The sequence below is a fragment of the Colias eurytheme genome, chromosome 4 (genome assembly GCF_061535395.1).
Source record: "Colias eurytheme isolate Ceu_HAF_F1 chromosome 4, ilColEury1 Martin Lab GWU primary, whole genome shotgun sequence".
Taxonomy (NCBI): domain Eukaryota; kingdom Metazoa; phylum Arthropoda; class Insecta; order Lepidoptera; family Pieridae; genus Colias; species Colias eurytheme.
This window is the reverse complement of record NC_142983.1, coordinates 4,965,388-4,989,955: the sequence shown is the minus strand read 5'-3', so window position 1 is coordinate 4,989,955 and position 24,568 is coordinate 4,965,388. Positions and strand designations below refer to the sequence as shown.

General features: G+C 31.9%; 1 protein-coding gene and 1 non-coding gene across 3 annotated transcripts in view; one reads left to right on the top strand and one right to left on the bottom strand.

Moving 5' to 3' along the window:
• Nucleotides 1-24,568, bottom strand: part of LOC149908926 (uncharacterized) — a 49,342-nt gene that overhangs the window by 12,491 nt on the left and 12,283 nt on the right. For both annotated transcript variants that reach the window (XM_090120499.1, XM_090120500.1), the window contains exon 3: nucleotides 623-831. In XM_090120499.1, the coding sequence (XP_089976625.1) occupies nucleotides 623-831 (209 nt within the window). The remainder of the gene's footprint in view (nucleotides 1-622; nucleotides 832-24,568) is intronic.
• On the top strand, nucleotides 19,993-20,064 carry TRNAD-GUC (transfer RNA aspartic acid (anticodon GUC)). Its single transcript has one exon. It is a non-coding gene; the product is annotated as a tRNA-Asp (tRNA).

The following is a 24,568-nucleotide window of genomic DNA, read 5'->3' as shown; positions in this document are numbered from 1 at the left end:
ATTATAAAATATAGATCGGTCAAAAAAATAATAACGAAGAACGTAAAATACATCATAACTTTCATATAAATCTTACAAAGTGTTTAGACTAATATGGCATCGTAAATCATAAAATGTTATTATATCCGTCGAGAATTACTGTCGCATAAATAAATTAGTGTTGCCTTGTAATACGGGGAAAATGTTGCAATTTCCTTCATTTATGACCGTTGCTTGCGGGTGTCAGCCCCATAATAGTGTCACGGGAGAGGGCAACCCGACCCTCCCCATCTTACAACTGTGATTATTGTGTAAATATTATTCCGAAGATTTTTATCAGGTTACTACTGCTTTTGTAATTTATCAACTGATCAAATATTGCGTCTTTGTTTTGGTTCGTGGATGGATTTCGATGTGAACTTGACATGATGTCTAGTTGGTTCTTTCGGCTGCTCTACGGTTTACGTTGTGCTTTTAAAATGTAAAGAATTCTGGGGTAAACCACTCTCTACCTTAATAGGTATACTACATTAAGAAATATATAACTAAAGAAAGAATAGAACAATAAAGCGTCTTTCTTTATTGCTACTATAGCCCTATAATTAAATGAATGATTAATGTAACGATAAAACCTCTCACTAACATTAAGTACAGCGCCGGGCGTCGTGAAGTTCCTGTACGGCGGTTTCCTGTCCCTAATGTATTGGAAGATCTTGGTGCCGTGGCGAAGGAAGACGACCTTATCAAGGAGGTGGGGAGGCACGTCGTGAACGCAGCGAAGCCGGACGGAGCCCCCTCGGGCTGCCCATCTCTCCATTTGGAGCTCCACGCGCACTTCTGTGTGACCACGCGCTGAAAGAAACAAAGGGAATGCTTAATGCTGGTGACGTATCACGCTAAAAGCTCGTTAAAAATAGCTGGCCAGTTGAACGTAGATTTTCTTTTTTGCTTTTTTTACGGAATGAACGCACCACAACAACTAATCCCCATTCCGTATTTTAGCAAGCGTTCTAAATTGTTGCTTTATTTTTTAAGAACCGAATTTCTAAAATGTAAAATTTTACTTGAGCTCTTTTATGCGGTTAAATTTTCGGTTCTTTAATTTATTATGTATATATTTTATACTGACATGATAGTAAGCGTTTGGGTAGGTATATATTTCTGTGCTTAAGACACACAACAATACATTAATTTATTAGTGCTGATTAATTTAGATAGCACGTTACATAGAAAATGTAGTCAAATCTTACACAATTTGCATGAATACACAATGTTATGTTTGTATTCGTAGAGGGAGTGCGAGATAAGAATTAGCAAGTTGACAGAAAAGCTTAAACTGTGTGTACGCAATAACAACGAACAAGCAAATTATTAATTGTATTCTTAGTTCTTACTTCCACGAGTCAAACTCTCACTCAAGCTTTTCTCGTTCAAAAATGAAATTGCGAACGGAAAATCGAATGAACGCGAAAGTATCGTGTAGCAAACGGATTTCATATTGGATATATCAAATTTGCGAACGAAACAGTGAGGTGTAGTGTAATTTGCAATCTACGGAAATGGAAACACGTAAAAGTATCGCATCCTCTTTGCGTGCCGTAAACCATTCCCGGCGTTGTTATGATTTGCACGGTTTATGAGTTCCGCCTCAACTATGCAACTCTCTAGTTGGTACGCAGGGGTACAATGCCGCCGTAATCAATTACAGCCCTATCCTTTATTATTCACAGTTAATTTTTTTATTATGCTTGCCATTGATAACATTTTCCGAGTTTCTCTAATCGTTGCACACGTCTATAAACAATTTAATATAGTTATATAGGACAAATACTTGAAAAGCTCCAACTGCAAAACGATTTATTTTATTCTATTAAACTTTATTATAATTAATAAAACTATTATTTATCCATATATTTATCAAAAAATGGTATGCAAACAGTTAATACCTCTCGATTTAAATTTATTAGATATTAAATGCATTTTTAAAAGGGTAATCTGCTTGAGCTTTCTGAGCTAAGTTTCTCTACTATAAATAGTATACAGTTCATAAATAACGTTAAATTTTACAGATATCAAAGAAAAAGTAGTCCATTACTTATTTCAGATCTGTTTATAGAATAAAAGAAAGTGGAACAATTGAAGAGTACTATAAATACTCTTAGTAGACCTATATCTATACCTAAGCAGACCGCGAAATTCGGTCTGTTCTTATTTAGTCACAAAATCAATACACTACTTAACGACTACCTACTGATATTTTAATATAAGTAGGTGTTTGAATACTTGTGCGACAATTCAGCTAAATTATTAACAAAGAGATTAAAACATTCAGATATCTCACATGCAGACATAAAGCCATCAACAGAGTTCTACTTCGCGATTAAAAGATTAATGTTTCAATTTTTACAAGTTGTATAGAAAGGTGAGTGCAGTAGATAAGCTGCACGAACGTCAGTAAGACGAATCGTCCTTTAAATTTTAAATTCTAGCAAGAGAAATATATTATATAGAAATACGATTGTCTGTCAGAAATATTCTTACAAGAATTTCTTGTAATATCTTGAAAGCTTTCGTTTCGTATTTCGCTGAAATATCTATTGTTGATCTTTTGTTTCTTTCTGAGCGACTGCTCGGTCCATTGAAAACTTTAAATATTGCCTGGTGTATCTTTACTTGTACATAAACCGTATTCAATAACGCTTTAGGGATTCCATGAAAATATATTTAACTAAACTTTAACAGTTTTATTTATGGAGGAGTAATCTTCAAGAAAGTTGCAAGAAGGCTAACACTGCAGATATAATAAAGTTATGAGTAATGGATTACATTAATGTACAAAAATAAAATTAATTTGTATTAATAGATACTTATACACGTAGGACACTGTTCACATTAAAGATGACTAACAAATATTTTTTCGGTGAGTGTTGAATTATGAATTGCTCTTTCAATACATTATCATTAATTTTCCTCATAGGATATACATATTTAAATTGACACAGTGATATTGATTTTCTGCCATTCAGTTATATCAGTTTGCTTTACTCCGTCATTTATGAACTCGTTTGAGAGCCCATAAAATATATATTTCACGTTTAATTTTATTCGGTTTTTAAAAGGATAATACGGTTTTATTGATATTGTTCCGTGAGAGTGTCGGAAGTGCAGGTATACACGGCGCGTGCCACTGAAATGGCGAGTACGTGGCTGGTGTGAAAATTATGTATTTTGTATTATGTTTGTACCTTCGTTCTGATTCTGGAATTGTTCAGAGGCCAACGTTAAATTCTCTTACGTTGGATGTTATTGTACGAAAGGGAAATAATAATGTTACCAGAAGATAGAGCCGAACATTGCTACTGACAGATTTTAATTTTTAATGAAGCGACACGTTTGACTTTATCACGCACACCATGTGTACGAATGACGTCGTTTTAAATAAATAATAGGGTATAACATTATTCAAAATATGACGCTGAATAACTGAGTCCATATATAGATTGCAATATTTATACACCAATATGCTATCGTTCTAATTATATTTGCAAGGATTTCAAATTAAAACTAAATTAAGATGTTTATCTTTCATTGTATTGCGTTTTATTGTATAATTTTCGTAGATGTAATAAACTTAGATCGTAATCTTTACGTTGAGACTTTACGATCATAGAGCTGAGCGTTTGTAGACTACTAAAGTATGCGGTAATTATAATTTAGTTTCTATTATATATTCAAGACTGGCTTAATTGATTGAAACGTCCTATTATAGCCTAAAATTAATTTAGAGAATCGATCTATTCTAAAAATATCGTATTAATAGGGGTATCGTTAAAAATTGTAAATTAATAAAGAATTCAGATACTTATATAAGAATAATTTTACAAAATTTACACGTATTTGAAGGAAAGTATATAAAAAGAAAATATATATAAACACATTTCATCAAGATTACATTACACTATTTATCAAATAATACGCATTCCAAGATATCGAAACACTTGATAACTTAAAGGTACGCCAGCTACAATCAATTCCCAGCGGCACAGTGGAATACAAAGAGGGTTTCATTTGCAACATTGTGCCTGAATTATATATCATAGACCTCTTTAAAATTTATTTATTAACGCCCATTGACACGTCTTTTACTTTAGTTTTCAGAAAAAATAAATAGCTTATTCGAACGTTTCAATAAAGTGTTATTATTTACTCTTATAAATATCGATATTTAATGAGAAATCGATTATTTAATTATATCTAGAACTGAAGGACATAGTGAAAGTTTTAAAACATCGATTGTATAGGAGTGGAAGGGAAAAATAAAATACTTCTTTACGAGAGCAGCAGTGAGACCCTCGAGGGCCGTAAAAGTGCGTCCCTTTCGTATTAAAACCTTTAGCTGTTTTCCACTATGCAACATAATAACTTCTTACTTCAAAGACAACTATATGCTGAAAAAAATACTGCAAATTTACTGAATTGAATACATTATATTTTTATTACTACGGTTGTCAATTATTATAGATAAAATTTAAATAGACATTTCAATAGATTTTTCTCTATCTATGAGCTATAAATCACCTGTATTCATAAATTGCAACATATTTTAAATTTTTTACACTGCTTATCTTTAGTGTAGTCATTTTTATATATATTTAACGTGGGTTTACACACTATACCTAGAATTGTTTTTTATTAGAACTGTTCGATAACCGATCAATATCGATGGTCATAATTTGATTATTATCAAAGATTATTTCTACACAGTGATAAAGAAATAAATATACACTACAAGTTCTACAGTCACTACACATTGTAGCAAATATAATATGCATCATCGCGACACGTGGAGGGATCAGTAAAATACACAAGAGAGGTCGTCTTCCCTTACGGACTTTACTGTATGTCGTCCATATACATACTTATATTATTAGAACAAGAACTAAGAGCATTGGACCTTTCTAAATAAGCGTCAATTATTCTCTCTGATACACTAAATACAGATGAAATTCTAATAATAATCCCCCATATTTGCATTTGAAACGAGTGACAACGCTCAATTATTTGTTTTATTTAAATTATCCGTCACACTGTTAATATATGCAGACATAAAAAATATGCTCATTAAAATAATTAAGTGGATACAAACAAATGTTATATTACTCGCTACGTGTAATGACTTTCTAATGCTAATCTTCCCACATCTAAGTGGGGGCTGCACGAGATATACTCGACCTATATTTTGAAATGTCTCTACATGGTTGAAAAAAAACAGGTACTCTATATGTGGTACAAATAAATGATGACAATTTAAAGCACTTTTTCATAAAACTTTCAATTTATGCAAAAATATTTAAGCGATGCACGTGGACATCTTGCTACATATTTCAAATCTAAGTAAAAGATATTTACGAAACGTATTCGGGTTTTAGAGGGGTTTTGCTTCTACAAAGTAAGACTGATAAATAATTCAGTTTGTTTTGTCTGCTATTCAAGAGACTATTTAGGACCTTAAATAAAATGTGGAATATATAACGTTAAAGCAAGTGGAGTTCATGTGAAAACAAAGAAAAGAAGAACGAAAGAGCTGTATTTTTTATAAAAAAAAAACAATAATTGACTATTATTATTGAACATGGAAATTCGTTTAGATTGTTAAGGGGTGGGCGTATTTGCGTAGGTAAAAACAATCGTTTACTTAACTTGCGGGTACAACCTACTTGTTGGTAAAGTAGGTAGCTATAAACATGCTTCTTTTTGGATTTTGTTGTTTTTAATCTCTCTGGAACATCATAAATAATTTAGTATTCAACAAGACACAGTGAACCGTATGCGGTTTTTCCTGAAAGCATATAACGTAGCAGAAAATGTAGCTCAAAACTTTACCCGAGCTTTGGAAAGCAGATGGAACTAAACATATTTTTAATGCATTCGTATTATTATTCTCATATTCATAAATGTGCAGCGGTTTCGATTAAATCAGTCATAATTGTGATACGACTGTGTATTTAAAAAAAAGGTTCGTCAATAAAACAAACTAATTTGGTATTTATGTTTTGTATTGTATAATTAAAATAATGCAATTGATATCTAAATAATGATTAAATCATATTATTCATGCAACAAACTTACCTGGATACTTATAATTTTCAATCTTTTTTTTCTTAATTTAACACACCGCACACGTAGGGTAAAAGTGGGATAGATGCCCCACTTTTTGAAATAGCCTTATAATTTTAAAAACATGAATCTTATACGAACACTTTGTATGAATATAGCTAGGTTAATTATCTGTTTTGAATTACTATATATATTTTTTATCCTATCATTTATAGATAATGTGTAATAAATATTTTTGTAGAACACCTTTTTTGAGGATAGATGCCTACCTAGTTGGATAGTTGCCCCACCATGAAAATACTAAGGAGGATAGATGCCTGCAGAGTGGGATAGATGCCTTACATACTCTATAAACGCGAAATCTAATAAAATTTATATGATAAACCAGCAAATGTCATGTTCACATAGTTGTTCTGTTGTCCAAGAATATACTTGCGCTCGCCCTCCTTCATTTCGTTTGTATTTTCGTGGTGTGGTTCTCCTACAATCAGTATAAGGGCAGATCATTAATAAGTAAGTAAACATAACAAAAAAAGCAAATTAAACGAGTAAAATCGGTTAACATAGAGAAAACCTCTGACGCAATCAGGTAAAAATATAAACAGTACCTGTGATTATCGATAATAACATGTACATATGTATTGAGGGATAGATGCCCTTAGAGGCCCCTAAGGGCATCTATCCCTCGAAAAAACAGGGGCAACTATACTCTTTGATAAGGATAGCTGCCCCAGTATCTTTTTTTATTAAATAAAAACAAAAGAGCCACTATTTTTACTTAGATTTGTACTTAATGAACCAGTGTATAGACATAATAAGAAATATAGTGAAATTTATTAATACTTATAAAGTTATGCAAAGGCAAATAGTATCAACCTTTTTAAATTTTAACGTGTTCGTGAAGTTCGCCGCCGATATTATAACACGCACTAGCGAAACACGTCTTCACCAAACAACAGCTCATGCGTACACGAGGTTCGGGGTGATATGAGCTCCTATTTAAATCATTAATTCGTAGTCAGGACTCTGGGAAGTGAGGTTTTTTGAAAATGGGGCATCTATCCTAGTGCGGCATCTATCCCACTTTTACCCTACAGTAGTGAATACAAAATATATTATATCTAAACTTGAATCAGATTTTTAAAGGATTCATTGAAGGGTGATTAGGTAATCACCCTTCAATGAATCCTTTAAAAATCTGTCGATAACTTAGTAGTTTATATTTTAAATTTATAAAGAATAGAAAAAAATCGATCGCGAGGCGGGACTAGAACCTGCATTATAAAGCATTTGAATGCCATAAAACCAAAAATATCAAATTCAGTTTACTCACATTTTTTTATATCCTTATGTTAGTCAATTTCATCCAATGTGGTTCAAACTCTTTGATCTTTTTATATTTAATGTCGATAATTCACAAAGCGTTTATCAAATACAAATACAATGAAATAAAAACAAGCTTCTATTTTTCAGCCTGTCACCGTTTTGTGCAACATTTCGTACGTTTTGTACCGTTTATTTAGGTTGAATTATTTACGGAGCGCTAGCAGTGCAGTGGCTTGTGACACCAGCTACTTTTTATATTTTTGAGCTTATGCCATAAAGTACTTACGTACTGTTGAAATATTAGTTCTAAGATATATATGACAGGTCAGTATATTTTTTGCCTGTTATATAAGTACTTAAAAATCACTATTTTTGTAATAAAAATTACAATTACAAATATAATATGCATCATCGCGACACGTGGAGGGATCAGTAAAATACGCAAGAGAGGTCGTCTTCCCGTACGGACTTTACTGTATGTCGTCCATATACATACTTATATTATTAGAACAAGAACTAAGAGCATTGGACCTTTCTAAATAAGCGTCAATTATTCTCTCTGATACCACAGAATACATAATAGTAGCTAAACGCTACAGAACGGACACTCTCCGCCTCCCGCCAAAATTAAACACTTACCTCCCCCGCACGATCAGACATAAAATGGGCCATATTTTTCTCCAAGGACGATACGCAACGAAGATTGACAACATTAATCAAATTGACTTAAAGTAATTTTATTATTTTGGATTTGTGATTATCGTTTTTCGTAGAAAATGGTTAGATATTGTGCTGTTTACGGATGTATTTCATCAGAAAAACGCGATTTTTTTTTTACGCTAGTCACAAATGTGCCAACCATAAAGCGTTAACACACACATTTGCAGTCTCTACAGTGTGACTGTCAAAACGATCATTTTGTATGGAGTGTCCGGGGTGTGCTGATACACTAAATACAGATGAAATTCTATTAATAATCCCCCATATTTGCATTTGAAACGAGTGACAACGCTCAATTATTTGTTTTATTTAAATTATCCGTCACACTGTTAATATATGCAGACATAAAAAATATGCTCATTAAAATAATTAAGTGGATACAAACAAATGTTATATTACTCGCTACGTGTAATGACTTTCTAATGCTAATCTTCCCACATCTAAGTGGGGGCTGCACGAGATATACTCGACCTATATTTTGAAATGTCTCTACATGGTTGAAAAAAAACAGGTACTCTATATGTGGTACAAATAAATGTATGACAATTTAAAGCACTTTTTCATACAACTTTCAATTTATGCAAAAATATTTAAGCGATGCACGTGGACATCTTGCTACATAGTCCGGGATACATCGCCCATTTTTGCAAGTGATTACTATCAAGCTAATTTTTCGTGAGTAGCTTTATCTTGATGAGATGCCCAATAATTTCATGAACGAAACTCTCGATTGTGGTAGCTTACAGAGGTATCAAGGATAAATTTTTTTGATTTGACGGTTCTCAAATATTTATTACGCAATTTGTAGGACAATATGTCTGTTGAATTATTTAAGTATTAAATAAGTGAAAATAAAAAAATCAGCTGGTTACTAATCATTTATGATGACTTCGTTATCGATACACATTGGAAAGGGGGACTCTTTGATCAAACCATAGATTTTGTAGGACAAATATTTTTTCGAATAATGTAGATAATTATCTTGAGATTGAACAAAAAAAAACATTCAGTTAGTAATTAATATTTGAGAACCATCAAATCAAAATATTTTATCCTTGTTTCCTCTGGTAGCTACCACAATCGAGAGTTTCATACATGAAATTATTGGGCATCTCATCAAAATAAAGCTACTCACGAAAACTTAGCTTGATAGTAATCACTTGCAAAAATGGGCGATGTATCCCGGACTAACATATTTCAAATCTAAGTAAAAGATGTTTACGAAACGTATTCGGGTTTTAGAGGGGTTTTGCTTCTACAAAGTAAGACTGATAAATAATTCAGTTTGTTTTGTCTGCTATTCAAGAGACTATTTAAGACCTTAAATAAAATGTGGAATATATAACGTTAAAGCAAGTGGAGTTTGAGTTCATGTGAAAACAAAGAAAAAAAGAACGAAAGAGCTGTATTTTTTATAAAAAAAAAAAACAATAATTGACTATTATTATTGAACATGGAAATTCGTTTAGATTGTTAAGGGGTGGGCGTATTTGCGTAGGTAAAAACAATCGTTTACTTAACTTGCGGGTACAACCTATAGCTATAAACATGCTTCTTTTTGGATTTTGTTGTTTTTAATCTCTCTGGAACATCATAAATAATTTAGTATTCAACAAGACACAGTGAACCGGATGCGGTTTTTCCTGAAAGCATATAACGTAGCAGAAAATGTTGCTCAAAACTTTACCCGAGCTTTGGAAAGCAGATGGAACTAAAAATATTTTTAATGCATTCGTATTATTTATTATTCTCATATTCATAAACGTGCAGCGGTTTTGATTAAATCAGTCATAATTGTGATACGACTGTGTATTAAAAAAAAGGTTCGTCAATAAAACAAACTAATTTGGTATTTATGTTTTGTATTGTATAATTAAAATAATGCAATTGATATCTAAATAATGATTAAATCATATTATTCATGCAACAAACTTACCTGGATACTTATAATTTTTAATCTTTACTTTCTTAATTTAACACACGTACAGTAGTGAATACAAAATATATTATATCTAAAGTTGAATCAGATTTTTAAAGGATTCATTGAAGGGTGATTACCTATGTCGATAACTTTGTAAGTAGTTTATATTTTAAATTTATAAAGAATAGAAAAAAATCGATCGCGAGGCGGGACTAGAACCTGCATTATAAAGCATTTGAATGCCATAAAACCAAAAATATCAAATTCAGTTTACTTAAATTTTTTTTATATCCTTAGGGCGTATTCAGAAAGAAAGCTTGAAACTTATAAGCGCTTATCGGCGCTTGTCATGTTCATATATTTTCCTGCGCGGGTTACCAGCGGCCAGCGCTGACAAGCGCCGATAAGCGTTTATAAGCGCTTATAAGTTTCAAGCTTTCTTTCTGAATACGCCCTTACGTTATAAGTAATTACGTTACGTTACGTTACGTCAATTTCATCCAATGTGGTTCAAACTCTTTGATCTTTTTATATTTAATGTCGATAATTCACAAAGCGTTTATCAAATACAAATACAATGAAATAAAAACAAGCTTCTATTTTTCAGCCTTTCACCGTTTTGTGCAACATTTCGTACGTTTTGTACCGTTTATTTAGGTTGAATTATTTACGGAGCGCTAGCAGTGCAGTGGCATGTGACACCAGCTACTTTTTATATTTTTGAGCTTATGCCATAAAGTACAAGTACTTACTGTTGAAATATTAGTTCTAAGATATATATGACAGGTCAGTATATTTTTTGCCTGTTATACATATAAGTACTTAAAAATCACTATTTTTGTAATAAAAATTACAATTGACTCTTTGTGTAAGTGTCTGGATGTTAATTATCTTTATAAGTATTTATTTAAAATTATATATGTATGTTTATCAGCCATCAGGCCCAGTAGACAAAGTAACAATTACAAAACGATAACGAAGTTAGAAATCGCAAAAATGTATGGGATTGACATACGCCGCGTTAGATCACGTGGTCTATCTAATGTCAATCCCATACATTTTTGCGATTTCTAACTTCGTTATCGTTTTGTAATTGTTACTTTGTCTAAGGCCCCAGGTTTCTATAACACAAGCGAAAGCTTAGTATGGGATCAGATCGCCGTGTCACGTGTGTGAAAATTATGAAATATTTATTTATGAAATATTTATTTAAGTCTAAGTACTGTGTAAAAAATCGACAGATTGTATATTATATGGATCTATCTGATTAAGATTGAACGATTTTGCATATGCTATCTTTAGAGGAATTTACTTAAGTAAGCTCAAACTATGAAAACGTTATTTAAGTGTTACACAATTTTGTACCAAGCAACACAACTATAACTTTTCCTATACCGCTTGTTTGCCGATTAGCATAACTTACACAAAGTGGTGTAGGTACATATTATAGTTTCTGAAGTTTTGGTACAGTTTATTTTGAAATATATAATTTTATACAGTTAACGAGGTCAGAGGGTCATCGAATTTGTGCTTTAAATTTAAAGTCAATATGTTGTCATGTAAAATCAGTTCGATAAACAAGTGAGGTTCGTTTTGTAAACAGTAAACACGACTGAGGGACGTTAAATGAGTTGAATGAGTGCTACTGGGTCGCACTCCTGAGAACATAACAATGCACAATGATAGGGAAAAGAAATTCAAATAAGTGAAAGTTGTTGAAAGAATTATATATTGAAACACAACTTGTGGATGCTGATAAATAAACTTTATTTTATAAGAATACTTTAAAGCAAGTTATTGTGCGCACACGACATTACACCACGAACCAAAGAGACGGGAAGAGGGCAAAGACAATTCCTTTTTAGTATAGATACCACACAGACAATACAACAGTTGACTATTACTAAAATACAGATTACAATATTTGTCTATTACAACAAAACTATCTGCCACATTTTATAGACATCGTATGTTAACACGCGATCCAATTTTGAAGCGAATTAAATTTTACTAATGACAATAAATGCTAAATTAGCTAGTAAATGAATTTTCTGAAAGTTTAATGTTTATGATTCCCCTGAGCACATGTACCTATGTTGTTAAATGTTGACGGAAAATGTTACTATATTTGAATACAACATTTTAACAAATTATTTAAAGTAGCTAAATCTTTTTTGATCGTGGGTAGGTATGTAAAGTTTTAATTAATTATTTTTATTTAAAACAGACAGGAAGAAAAGGATAAATAGGCGTCAAAAATCCAGCATATACTTTTTATTATTTTATGCAACGAGTACATTGTAAGTGTAATGACATACCTACTAGGTACCTAGTATTTATATCTACGCTACATAAAGCCGTTTATGTTTCATGCACAGAATTTTACATATTTTTCTTATTTTACATGTTGTATGCACCCGAAATACATGATCTTCTTTTTAGTGCAGTCGATAAAAATCACCTGATAAGCCATGTTTAGATGAAAACCGATAACGGAGTTGTATATCAAAAACATTCATGAATTGTGCATGTACTTTCTATAAATATTTACATTTCAATTATACTTATGCGATGAACGTTAGTGTTCGAATTACCAATACACGAATGAAAACAAGCTCTAGTTTGTTTTTGGTCGTTTCAATTCATTACATATGTGATCAAATATTAGTCTAGTTTACAATTATTTAATACTTCGCTTAAGACTAACACTCGGAGCTAAGTGAATTAGGTTATTTAATTTAGAATATCACATGTTCCATGTTTGTAGTTTGTACTAAGTTTACGAAGCTTTAAAGTATGAAGTAAAATCATCATACGAGAGTTCCTACACATAAGCGTTGGAATCTTGATATTTTAAACGCATTTCGATACTGGATAGAATGATTAAATTAAAATATGTAATTAACTACTCTTTCGGTTTAATTTACAGATGTTCGGAAAGACGCGCGGCGCCGTAAATATCAAAAATGTACCTAATTCACTTTCATATTTGCTTTTAAAAAGTTATATTTTTTCTGCACTTTCTAAAAATTATGTACCTACATATCTATTTTATACTTACAACATATCAATCCGCTGTAGGTACCTATTTGTGTTTAAAAAAAAGCTCTCTTCGTTTTTCAAACTCTAATAATTTAAATTTGTACATACATATATGAAAATTAATAATTTGTCATAAAAGTTATATATCTTAAAATTTTATATAAAATTAGTCGAAGCAAATTGTTATGTGTTATGCGACAAGCCCAACGGAGGCCTAAAACGATACCACATCCTTTGGGACGCCGGTCTCGCCCCTTCCGCGCAAAATTAATTAACTACAATTAACACGAAACAGTCGTGTTATGACACTATATAATGTTATATATTTAACAACTTTGTAACACGAACTTCTTAATGGCTATTTAATATTTAACTTTTGTCAGTATTTGTGTGAAGTTTTAAATTGCGCGGTTAGGTACCTGAATCTGGGAAATGCTACTATGTTCTACCATTTTTTGAAGTGATTAGTAAGAGATGTTGAGCACTGTTGTTATTAAGTTATGTCTGTTCTATAATATTGCATGCCCGGTGGTAAATTACGAAGGACACCCAAAGAAGACATTGTGGTTGAAAATATGATTAAAAAATACAATGTAAAAAAATTACGTAAACCCTGCTGGCTCAGTCACTCATAGTTAGTCTTGGCCCCCACAGATTATATATTTTTATTTGCTTCACAATGTGAAACTTTAGCTGCAGAACATTATTGTCTAGCAATTTTAGTAGAAAAGTTACTTTTCCTCAAAACTTCTGCCTCTTTACATTGCATTACATTTTTAAGTGCAAAATATGAACAGGAATGTTGCACCCAGTATAAAGAAAATTCATAACAGAGATGTCAGATGTTTTATTAAAAAAGTCTATCGGAAATCGAAATATCATGCCATTGATCTCAATTCGCTCCGGTTCAATTTTTTTTTGTTTTCCTAGGACGTGTGTATTGGGATTGAAGAATTTAGAATCAATCTCGAGAGAGTACCTACCTTCGATCCCATTGTTTCAAATATTCTAGCAGATACCAAATATCGACAGTGTTTGATTGCACATTTTGGACAAAACATCGTAAATATGATAATATTGTATATAGCAGCTCCTAAAATTAGTTCCGGCAGGTAAATTACGAGAACCTTTCTAGCTTCTTTGAGTAGAGTTCTGATAAATTTCCGTATTCATCTTCCTGCCCACTTTAGCTGAGCACTTAGAGAGTTATGGCGTATCATTACGGCGTTTGGATTTACTATTGTCATTTAGTTCGAAGTTATTTTATAGTAAGTCTGTTTTAATAAACATAGACACATACGTAAGAATGCGTTAAAAATATTTATTTTTAAAACATAATATATTCAATTCAGAAGAAAAAATAAAAACAACCAGATATACGGATGCCAAAAAGCATAAAAATGTGCGACGTTATCTCTACATAACCTAAATGTTGCTAAATTGGACTTTTATTGAAACGTTAGGAACGGTTTATTTCGCTGTTGTGTCGTTTCTGCCAAATCCAAACTAAGACGATAATCCGACACAAAGACGCCATCAATCATATAACGAAGTTAAACACGATTGTTTCTATTTATATTTAGATACAAATATAATTTATGTAAGAACTAAGAAGGTATATCCTAAATAACGAAATATATAAATACCTTATTTTGTCATATGGGTCAAATAATAAGAAAAGTAGGTACCTAAATTAGGTGCATTCACTTTACAAGAATTTCTACCTAGTTTATATTATAGCTATTGAATATATTGATAATATTCTAGTAACATGATTTGATTGTAATCCAGATCAACCAGATTAAAATATACAATTTACATACCATTAAATAAATTCTGAACAAGTCAGTTTCAGAGAGCATTGCGGTTACGTATATTATGCTGACGTTCACAAAAAATATTCAACAACTAATATAACGCTGCGTTTAAATTTTCAGTGATATAAAATAATGTTTATCTAGACTCTAGTACTACTGAATTTCAAGTGTAAGCAGAAGTTTTTGGATAGTTTTACTCTAGACTCGTTTACGAATCAGTCTATGTCTTTCTCCGTAATGTGAGCAATTTATATCCCTTGCAAATTTCTAAAAGATCGCTTCGGTAGTTTACAGACACAGATGGAATGTTAGAGTTATTTAGACTTTGTAGCAATAGTTATTTAGAGTCTGTTATGTCTGAATGAATGATTAAATGATATCGATAGGTGTTTTTAAAGTCCAGCTTCCCCCCATATTTTTTACCTTTTGCTTATTTATATTGCTTTTATTGAAAATTATCTTCAATCTATTTTTATGCAACGAAAAACAAACAAAGTTGAAAATATCGCCAAACCGTTGAAAATGAATACCATACATTTATAAAAGAAGCACATAAATAAGGGTTTACAAATCCACCCTTGACACTAATTAGAATTGCGAATAGCGTTAATAATACGATTGTAAATTTCTTTTCAAAAATTAAAATGATAGTTTTTTAATTTGGACAGAATTTTTCTGCTATTCTTTCTCCAATAAAAATCAACTTTTTTGAATTAGTGACAAGATCAAGCATAAGTGGATCGATCTCTCTCTTATATACATCGTGCATTGTTATTGTGTAGGTATATCTTGTAAACGCGTTGCTCAGCATCAGAAGTGCCACTTTTCCTGAAGATTCAATGCAGTAAATTGTTTCAAAACTTCATTATTAGAAAACATTATTATAGATTTGTTTACATGTTTTTGCGTTATTCGTCACATCGCAATTTTCACAATCGTAAGCATTGGAAGAATTTAGGAAAGTTTGACCGCGAAGTAGGCTTGTGTCAATACAAGTTGACGTCGGGCCTATTTTATATGTATGCCGAGTGGCGAATGACCGAGCACTGATTGCGCGGACTGTGCAAACAACACGAGGCAGAAGTCAAATCTCTGCCAGCTCAAAACGGGGTTGTGCTTTGTTTTGAAACCTCACTATTTATATTTAACTAAACAGTCAAGCGGAAAACGTTTTGGCTGTGGAATATAAATGTATCTACAGGCTTGAAATGCTATTTTCATGTCCGAATGTCACATTGGAATATCACAATAATATTTTTTTAGCATAATCTGTTTGTATGTATTTTATCTATACTAAATAAGTTAAAGAGCCGCAGGCCGTGTTTATTATTCGAAGTGTATTTTGTACGTTTCGAACTAAAATGTATTAATTTTTGATGAAAAATTGTATAATATTTTAATATGGTGTTTTCATTAAACCTACCCACTTAACTCATATACATACAGTTTTAAAAACATTGAACTATAATATCATAATATCATAATATTAATTAAAAAGTTAATTACTCCTCTATGAATAAATCAGTGACCGAACACCGTTGTGTTATCGATATTCAGTTTAAAGTGTGCTCATTAGTGATAACGTGATTAAGCGATGTTAAAATGTAGGAACAATATTAAATAACTATTGTTCAGAAAACATAGACATTAGACATACCTTAAATTACTATAAGACCTCTGGGATCTACGCAGTGCATATATTTTGGGGCAAAGGGTGACAGTGGTCATGAATATGTCACATAAGATGGCTCTGTCTGAAATTGCCTTGGAAGATTTGCCCGTGATCCCGTAAAGTTAGAGAACGGTTCACAAGACTTTGGATGAAATTAAGAAATATAAAATATAGGTATATTTTGTTTGTTTTTACTAATAGTTTAGATAAAAGTTATATTGTTCCATATACTTACGTGATTATTTGAATAACAGGCTGACATTTTTAAGCGCTATAAAAATTATAATATTATCTAAAATAATTTCTTTCTCACTATAGCTAAGTTTGCGTAGTTCCCATTCGGGTTACTGATCAAAGATACGACCTTGACTTTATGACATCGTAATTCATTCATAATTAATATTGATTTTTATCGCGGCCCATTTACATCGTCGATCATGCTACCTAAAATCGGATAAGAATACGAACCAAATCGTAGAATTTTACCCTTTCTTCTTTATTTTATTTCAGTATTATATATAATACCTATATGTAAAAACTCGGTTTGACACGCTGCCGCGTGTCTTGATACTTTATATTCTTCTTAAATGATTAGTTATAGTTTATCATAAAATCATTCACTGAATACAATTATTTACATAAATCTGAATAACAAATATTCATAACATCGTGTTGAATTTAATTGCATATTTGAACTAACATTATTAAGGTCTATTTCCTACACTCTGTTTTTACATGGGAAAAAGGCTACAAAATGTACCTATTTTGTAGCCTTTTTCCCCAAAAAAAAACCTTCTAATTGTATTACGTCTATTTTTATTCCAAAAGAACGAATCTCCAAGACAACTGATGCGAATACGGCGTGAGTGATGTAAAGTACAATAATTATTGAATCATGTACTCCCACACTGTCCAAAAATAAACTGACGCACACTGACTTGTAATAATTTTCCCGGAATTCAGTGATCAACTGAGCTTACCGGCTTACCGTAACAAAACAATTAGGCGCGCGTGCCATATGAATATCAAATAAAGCCTCATGTCACTCTACAATCCCTTGCGAAGTTTTAAATGCTCTCCCTCTTATTTACTTGGACTTGGACAACAATGTCGTAAATTCTCCTTTCATTAATGCTTTTAATGTTGTGTTCTTAGGTTGTGTTAGTATATGCTGGTAATGGAATTGCGATGTAAAAATTATAAACGATTAAATCCTTTCCTATTATATGTGATTGATCGCCCAGACGAATACATTTTATTCTGTTTCTCAAGAAATCAAGAAAGGTTAAAGGCTCTTGGGAATAATCTTGTACCTAGGTATCTTTTAAATATCTAAATAGGTATCACACATATTTATTCGCTAAAAGTAAACTTATTAAATAAAGGAAAAATTAGGCGAACTGTTTAATAGTTTAAATAATAACTATTAAAATATTTTTTTCTTCGCCTTAATAAAATCGTATAAAACCACACGATTTTCCGAATTCGATTTTTATTTGCGACCCTATCCACGTCACAGGGGAGGTTTTGGAAAGTTTCATTAGATCTAACCGATACAGTAGCCAGAGGCTTCCCTTTGGAGATTTCAGCGAAAAGATTTATTCCGGGTCGAGGCAAGTTGAAAACTTCTAGTTTTATTACTTATTTTAACTGATCCCAAAATGATAGAACACTTTGAATAATGTTGTGTACCTGGAATGGAAACCGCTTCGTATAAAAGCGAAAAATCTTTGTTTTACATTTATTTATATGCTCAGTACGAAGAGATTTTTGTTATAATACAGGTATGTTTGGCTTTTATTTCCATACTGCTTTCCTAATTTCAATGGTTTTCGAAAAATATAGTTCTCATTGTGACTGTAGTCTTAGACCTGCACATAAGAAACCATTTTGGGTAACAGTTATGAAACTTTTATGCTATCTTTACACACTAACACCAAAATTGAATAATTTTTTATAGATCTGAATATGACAAAAACAATATGATATTATTTTTATACATAGCTTCATTATAAAATCGTAATTAGATATGCTACGTGTATACGTTACGACACAAAACCGTTTCTTAGACTTAACTCAATTTTAAGCTTGAACAAGCACTAACTAAAAGTTAAAAACTTTTAGCTCAGTTGAGCAGAATCATAATAGTTTTATCTTATGTTCAAAGATTCCACACAGCTTAAAATTTCAAGATTTCCTTAAGGATTCGAGGTAATAAAAACAAGTTCTGCACATTAAAATATATAAATTTTAATAATAACTTATTTCCTAATAACGAAAATATACCGAATAGTAAAATATAATACCACAAAATAGTGAATATCTCATAACATGTTAGACAGTTGCGAAAATAACTTATTACAGTGGTGGTTTAAGTGTTTAAGACGTTGAAATTAGCACAGAAATATTTCGAAAGTTTGTTAGATAATGCCGTAATCAATTGAAAAGAGATAAATAAATAATTGTTTGTGAAATAACATGAGTGGTTACCTACTTATCACAGGAAATGTGACAATTCAAAGTGACAAATTGTCACGCGGCAGCGTGTCAAGCCAAGTTCATTAGTTATTACTAGATTTCCGCCAGCGGCTTTGCCCGTGTTTTCAAAGAAAAATCCGCATAGTTCCCGTTCCTGTAGGATTTCCGGGATAAAAAATAGCCTATGTCTTATTCTGGGTTTTCAGCTACCTACATACCTACTAATTTCATTGCAATCGGTTCAGTAGTATTTGCGTGAAAAGAGAAACAAACATCCATCTATCCATCCGCACAAACTTTCGCATATATGTATAATATTAGCAGGAAATACACATACTATAATAACAGAGATGTTTATAATATATCGCGGCCCGTGTATGATGTATCTAATATAATTCGCGATATCTCGATGGTTGGTGATGTACCACCGTATCAACTATTCACGAATAAATAACTACCTTCAAACAAAATACTACACGCGATGTTCTTGAACAACTACCTATACGTAACTTAACTCTTTCTGCTATATTAAGGATATAGCAGAAAGAGCTAAGAAGAATATGGAATTACATAATATGTAATTCTATTAACGTCTCCGTATATTTAAATCGATTCAAATATATTTCTCTTTAACAGCAATCCATCGCCAAAGTGAAAGCCCATGCGTAAAGGAATGCATGTCAATGTTGTACTGACCGATTTATCGTCAGGAGCAAACAATTCCGAGCTTTTTACAAATGTGCTTTTCTAGTTCTTCATTATAAGTTTACCTTTCGGCTAATATTCTTCTAAAATTCATGTAAAACCAGAAAATATAAATAATTAGTGTAGAATGTAGATAATAATTATGATAATTTTGTGTCGTCAACTTATTTTAAAGATATTTAATATGATATGTAAATTCGCATCCGGCTCTCACATCTTCGGTAGTATAGTGGTAAGTATCCCCGCCTGTCACGCGGGAGACCGGGGTTCGATTCCCCGCCGGAGAGATCTTTTTATTTTTTACTCATATTTTGTTTTTATACTTCTAGCTATTTTTTATATTTGATAACTGAAAGCAAATAGTCAAATACGCCCATATAAATTAAATACATTGTCTAGTGTGCAATGAAATAATTTTAATAGGTACAAAAAAGTATTCCATAATCCATAATACTGGAAAATTTATTTTAGTAGTTTTGTATATAATTGGATATTATTATAGAATACATTTTATTATAATTAAAGAGTAAAAATCACAATCACAATAAATAGAGCATGCAAATTCAAACAGCAATGATATTTATTTATTCCTCCTATAATATATCACTGCCAGCCTGGCTTCCCCATAGTTGAACAAAGTCTAACAGACCAAGATTTTACAAGCTATTGAACTAATAATCTAGTTTAACTTCTACGTTCCTGTTTACACCTCGCCTGACCTACTTGCCTGACATTTATCAGCTACGAGACATTTTATATCATACTAAAATAAACTTTAAAGCATAAACCAACTCTGTTGCAAGATCGCATATTAAGTGTTATGTAGCCTTTGCTCTATGACGGCGTTTAAATAACTTTTTATTTACAAACTACTAAAAAATTTCAGCACTTTGTCAATTATTTGAAGCGGTTGCCGCATCAACTTATACTATGAAATAAAGTTAGTTATAATCGAGATATGTTAATTTAAATACTGAAGATAAGATTAGTCTGAATTTTGCTCAAAATTGGCCGCATGCCTTAGGTATTCATTATCATATTGATAACAGTATAAAGCCCGACAAGAATGAGATAAGATGAAATCAGTTCAGACAAATTCAAAATTCTTAAAATTTTCATGCCGAAGTCTACAAGCTAGTCGTTTAGTATATTTATTTATGAGGATAAGTTATTTTTGAAGATTTTAATATACATATAATATACAATATAATAATATATGGGTAAATAGATACCCGTCTTCTTATCTTAGTTATAAAATTAAACTACATTAAAATCAAAAGAAACTTTATTTGTATCGGATTAATGTATCCTACATCTAAAAATACAGTCTCTCGGATAATGTTTTAGTCTTAATCTTTCCCACTTGTCTATTCACGTGTAATGTAAGATTGTATGTAAGTAAAGTAATTCCCCATAAATCTCAACGAACATTATGCAAATATCTGTACATGTCACATACCTCAGGAATATACCTCAGCCTCAGGCGTCGCTGCATGAATGAGTTCATATCTACGGAGTTCGTACGAAATCTAACCGTTATCTGGTGACTTGGGACTTTTGACTCATCCAAAATTCAAAGCCACTTAACATGCTGATCATTGGACTGTGAAAATGCATAATCTATATGCGTAGGTTCAAACAATGTCGTTTGAAACCTAGTTAGTTTACAATTAAATGACACTAATTTATTGTACACCAAACAATTTCAACAACTTTCATTAAAACTTCGGGAAATAGAACAACTTTTTGTAAAAAAGAACAAGAAAAATAAGTGACAGCGAGACATTTTTATTTCCCAAATATAAACGGATATTAAATGAAACACCATAATTCCATTTCACGCTCCCTAGTGAAGATTTCATTGTTATTCACTATTCACTACTTGCGTCGGCACCTCAAGTATCTGGAAAGATGAACATTGTCAACGAGATAGAATAAATTCCCTAAGGCTGCAATATGAAATTGTCACAATTTCCATGTTGCAAACACTTTTCTTTTTTAGGTTATACCCACCTAGCAATTTTCCTGAAATATGTATCTGTTCTATTTTCATTTTTTTCAATGATTTCATCGACAAACATTACGCTTAGAAGTTTAAAAATAATAGTAACAGGAAGGTTTATACTTCATAATTGCTATTACTTTAGGCTATACACAATGTAGTCGAAATAGTACCCCAAATTGACCTAATTAAAAAAATATATCTGTGTTTGGAATAGAATTCCATTTTTTTAGTATTTTGTATTTTGGTTATTAACCCGGCCATATCATTTCAATAAAATAATAATGTTAACAATGTGGAAAGCGAAAAGTTTAATCATTGAAAATAATCGAAGCTATTGTCATTCGCTGACCTATTTTAAAAATTAAATATCAAAGCTTTCATATAAGTATCTTCAATATCACTTCACATTTTATTTCTCTCATCTGTTATAAAATGTCTGTTGGGTCGAGTTTCCCGTTCTCGCTACCTTTACGCACCTGTCTCTCCCTAGACGCGTCACACAATTTGTGTGCGATTCAAAATGCGTCCTCATTTCCTCATTTCTCGTCCCACAATCGTCCCACGTCGTATATGATTAAATATTAAAATGTGTACCACACATTTAGTGCTCTAGGGAGAAGGAACTTCGCTTTCTCACTAAGGGGAAGCGATTAATAGGACCGAGGGATAGGATCTTCGTTGCATCAACTCCTTACACCGACGTTCCCCTTGCGGCTTTTAAATTTTATGCCTAAAATTCAAATTGTATTTTCTTAGGTTTTATGCAAACTGCGTGTTTGCAATTTTCTTATTTTTAAACTGGAAATCGACGCACGTTTTAATTAAAAACTAAAGCTGAAGAAGAAGTAATGTTGAAGAGATAATGCCTTGGGATAAATCTTAAAAAAGCGCTAACAAAGCGAAGTAGATAAATAGTATAAAATCGGCTATAAAACCGTAATATCGTTTGCTCTCGACATACAGTTAAGTCGAAGAAACAAAATGGAGAAAGACATTTAGCTGGAGCAATAAAGTTGACTTGTACGTGTTGTAAACATACATGTAAGTTGTAACGCTGGGCGGGCGGTCTCGCGATAAGCTTTTCCGATCGACAGGCGGTCACGCGAGCGCAGACACCTACTAATATCATGTGGAACTATTTCTTATCTTGATTGCGACACAAATACCATCAAGGAATGTGTTACTTTATTCGCTTGAAGACTTACCGTATACAATCGCATGAAATAAAAATGTGATTGCACAAAATGGATAGAACCTGAGTAAATTTTATCAGTTTAAAGTTTCACTGTGTTCTGAGAAAATTTAAGATCTTATTCATTCCAAATATAGTAAATAAATACGTTAACATGCAATATTTTCCCGATCTTACATTGTATACATGGCACTTAAAATTGTGGTCAAAAAAGTAAAGCACATTTGGGCAGCAACTTTACGAGTGTGTGAGCTTGTTGGGTGAGAGTTGTTCAGAAAATAAAAATTGATGCTTTCCATGAAACCAGTAACTATTGTCAGGATACGTATGTTTCAATTGTGACGCATAAAGGTTGGCGTTTTTTATGTAGGCTAAGAGAGCCTATATTAATATGTACATGATATTATGTATAAAAATTGTATAGAGCAGATTTTTCCACGTGTATCTAACATGTGGAAAAAATTACCCTAACCTGTGATACAAATGCAAAATATCTACCACGGTTGCTACTACTTTTAATTTATAAATCAAATTAGAAATATAGAGAGAAAATTCGGAATTAATTTCAGAATTGGCACTAATATTGACTCGAGAAATCAAGGCCTCCGTTCAGCAGATTTAAACTACTTGATTGGATGAAGCTCTTACGTCAAAGATAGCAACGCGGCGGTTAACATACTTAAGTATCATAGCAACATTTTCGTCAAAGGCTAGAATTGACTTTTTAGCTTAGGAAAATATCGCATGTGTACTAATATTATACGGAGCGAGCACAAGTTTCATCGTGAAATGTTTTTATAACTTATTATAAATCACGATGCTATTTAAATGAATCTTTTAATGGATATAACTTTATTACTCTATACAAAATATGCGCATTATCATTTTATTTCGTACATGAGTATGACAAAATCTATTTTTAAGATCACAATCCGTGTAGCGAAACATATTATAACGAAAAGATATTTCACAAAAAGAAAACTCACCTCATATTATACTTACAATTATTAAGAAATTCGTATATAAGTATACCGGCTGTATATTTAAACAACAGTGTGTGTTTTAAGAATCAAAGCGCCTGGAAACAATACAGCTTATTTTCACTGAAGTATAGCAACCAATAATTTGATTTTCTGATGCCATTCCCTCCGCCACGCGCGCGGAATACGAAATCGTGGCAACATTGATTCCTGTCGCTAATTTGTGGGCCTACCGACCTTACCCGATGCCCGACTTATATTATAACGTATACTAATGTTATATGCCTAAAATATGAACTTGGCTGAGACGAAATTGTTCATTCCATACTTAGAGGTTATGGGTGCTCTTATCAACGCGTTTGCGGTTTAATATAATTATGATGAGTATTTTATACATCAGTAATAAATGTTATTGTCTTAATATGACGATTTTTAATATCTTTAAATCTTAATGCTAGGTGAAACTAATAAAAAATGATCATTTTCGTAATTCTCATATAGGTTACATTTCGTGACATGGCGTTGTCGGATTTTTGTTGTAAGGTTGTATGTATTAGTTTTATGTGTTATAATACAAGCACATATGCTTGAATTTTAAAATTTAAGATTACTTT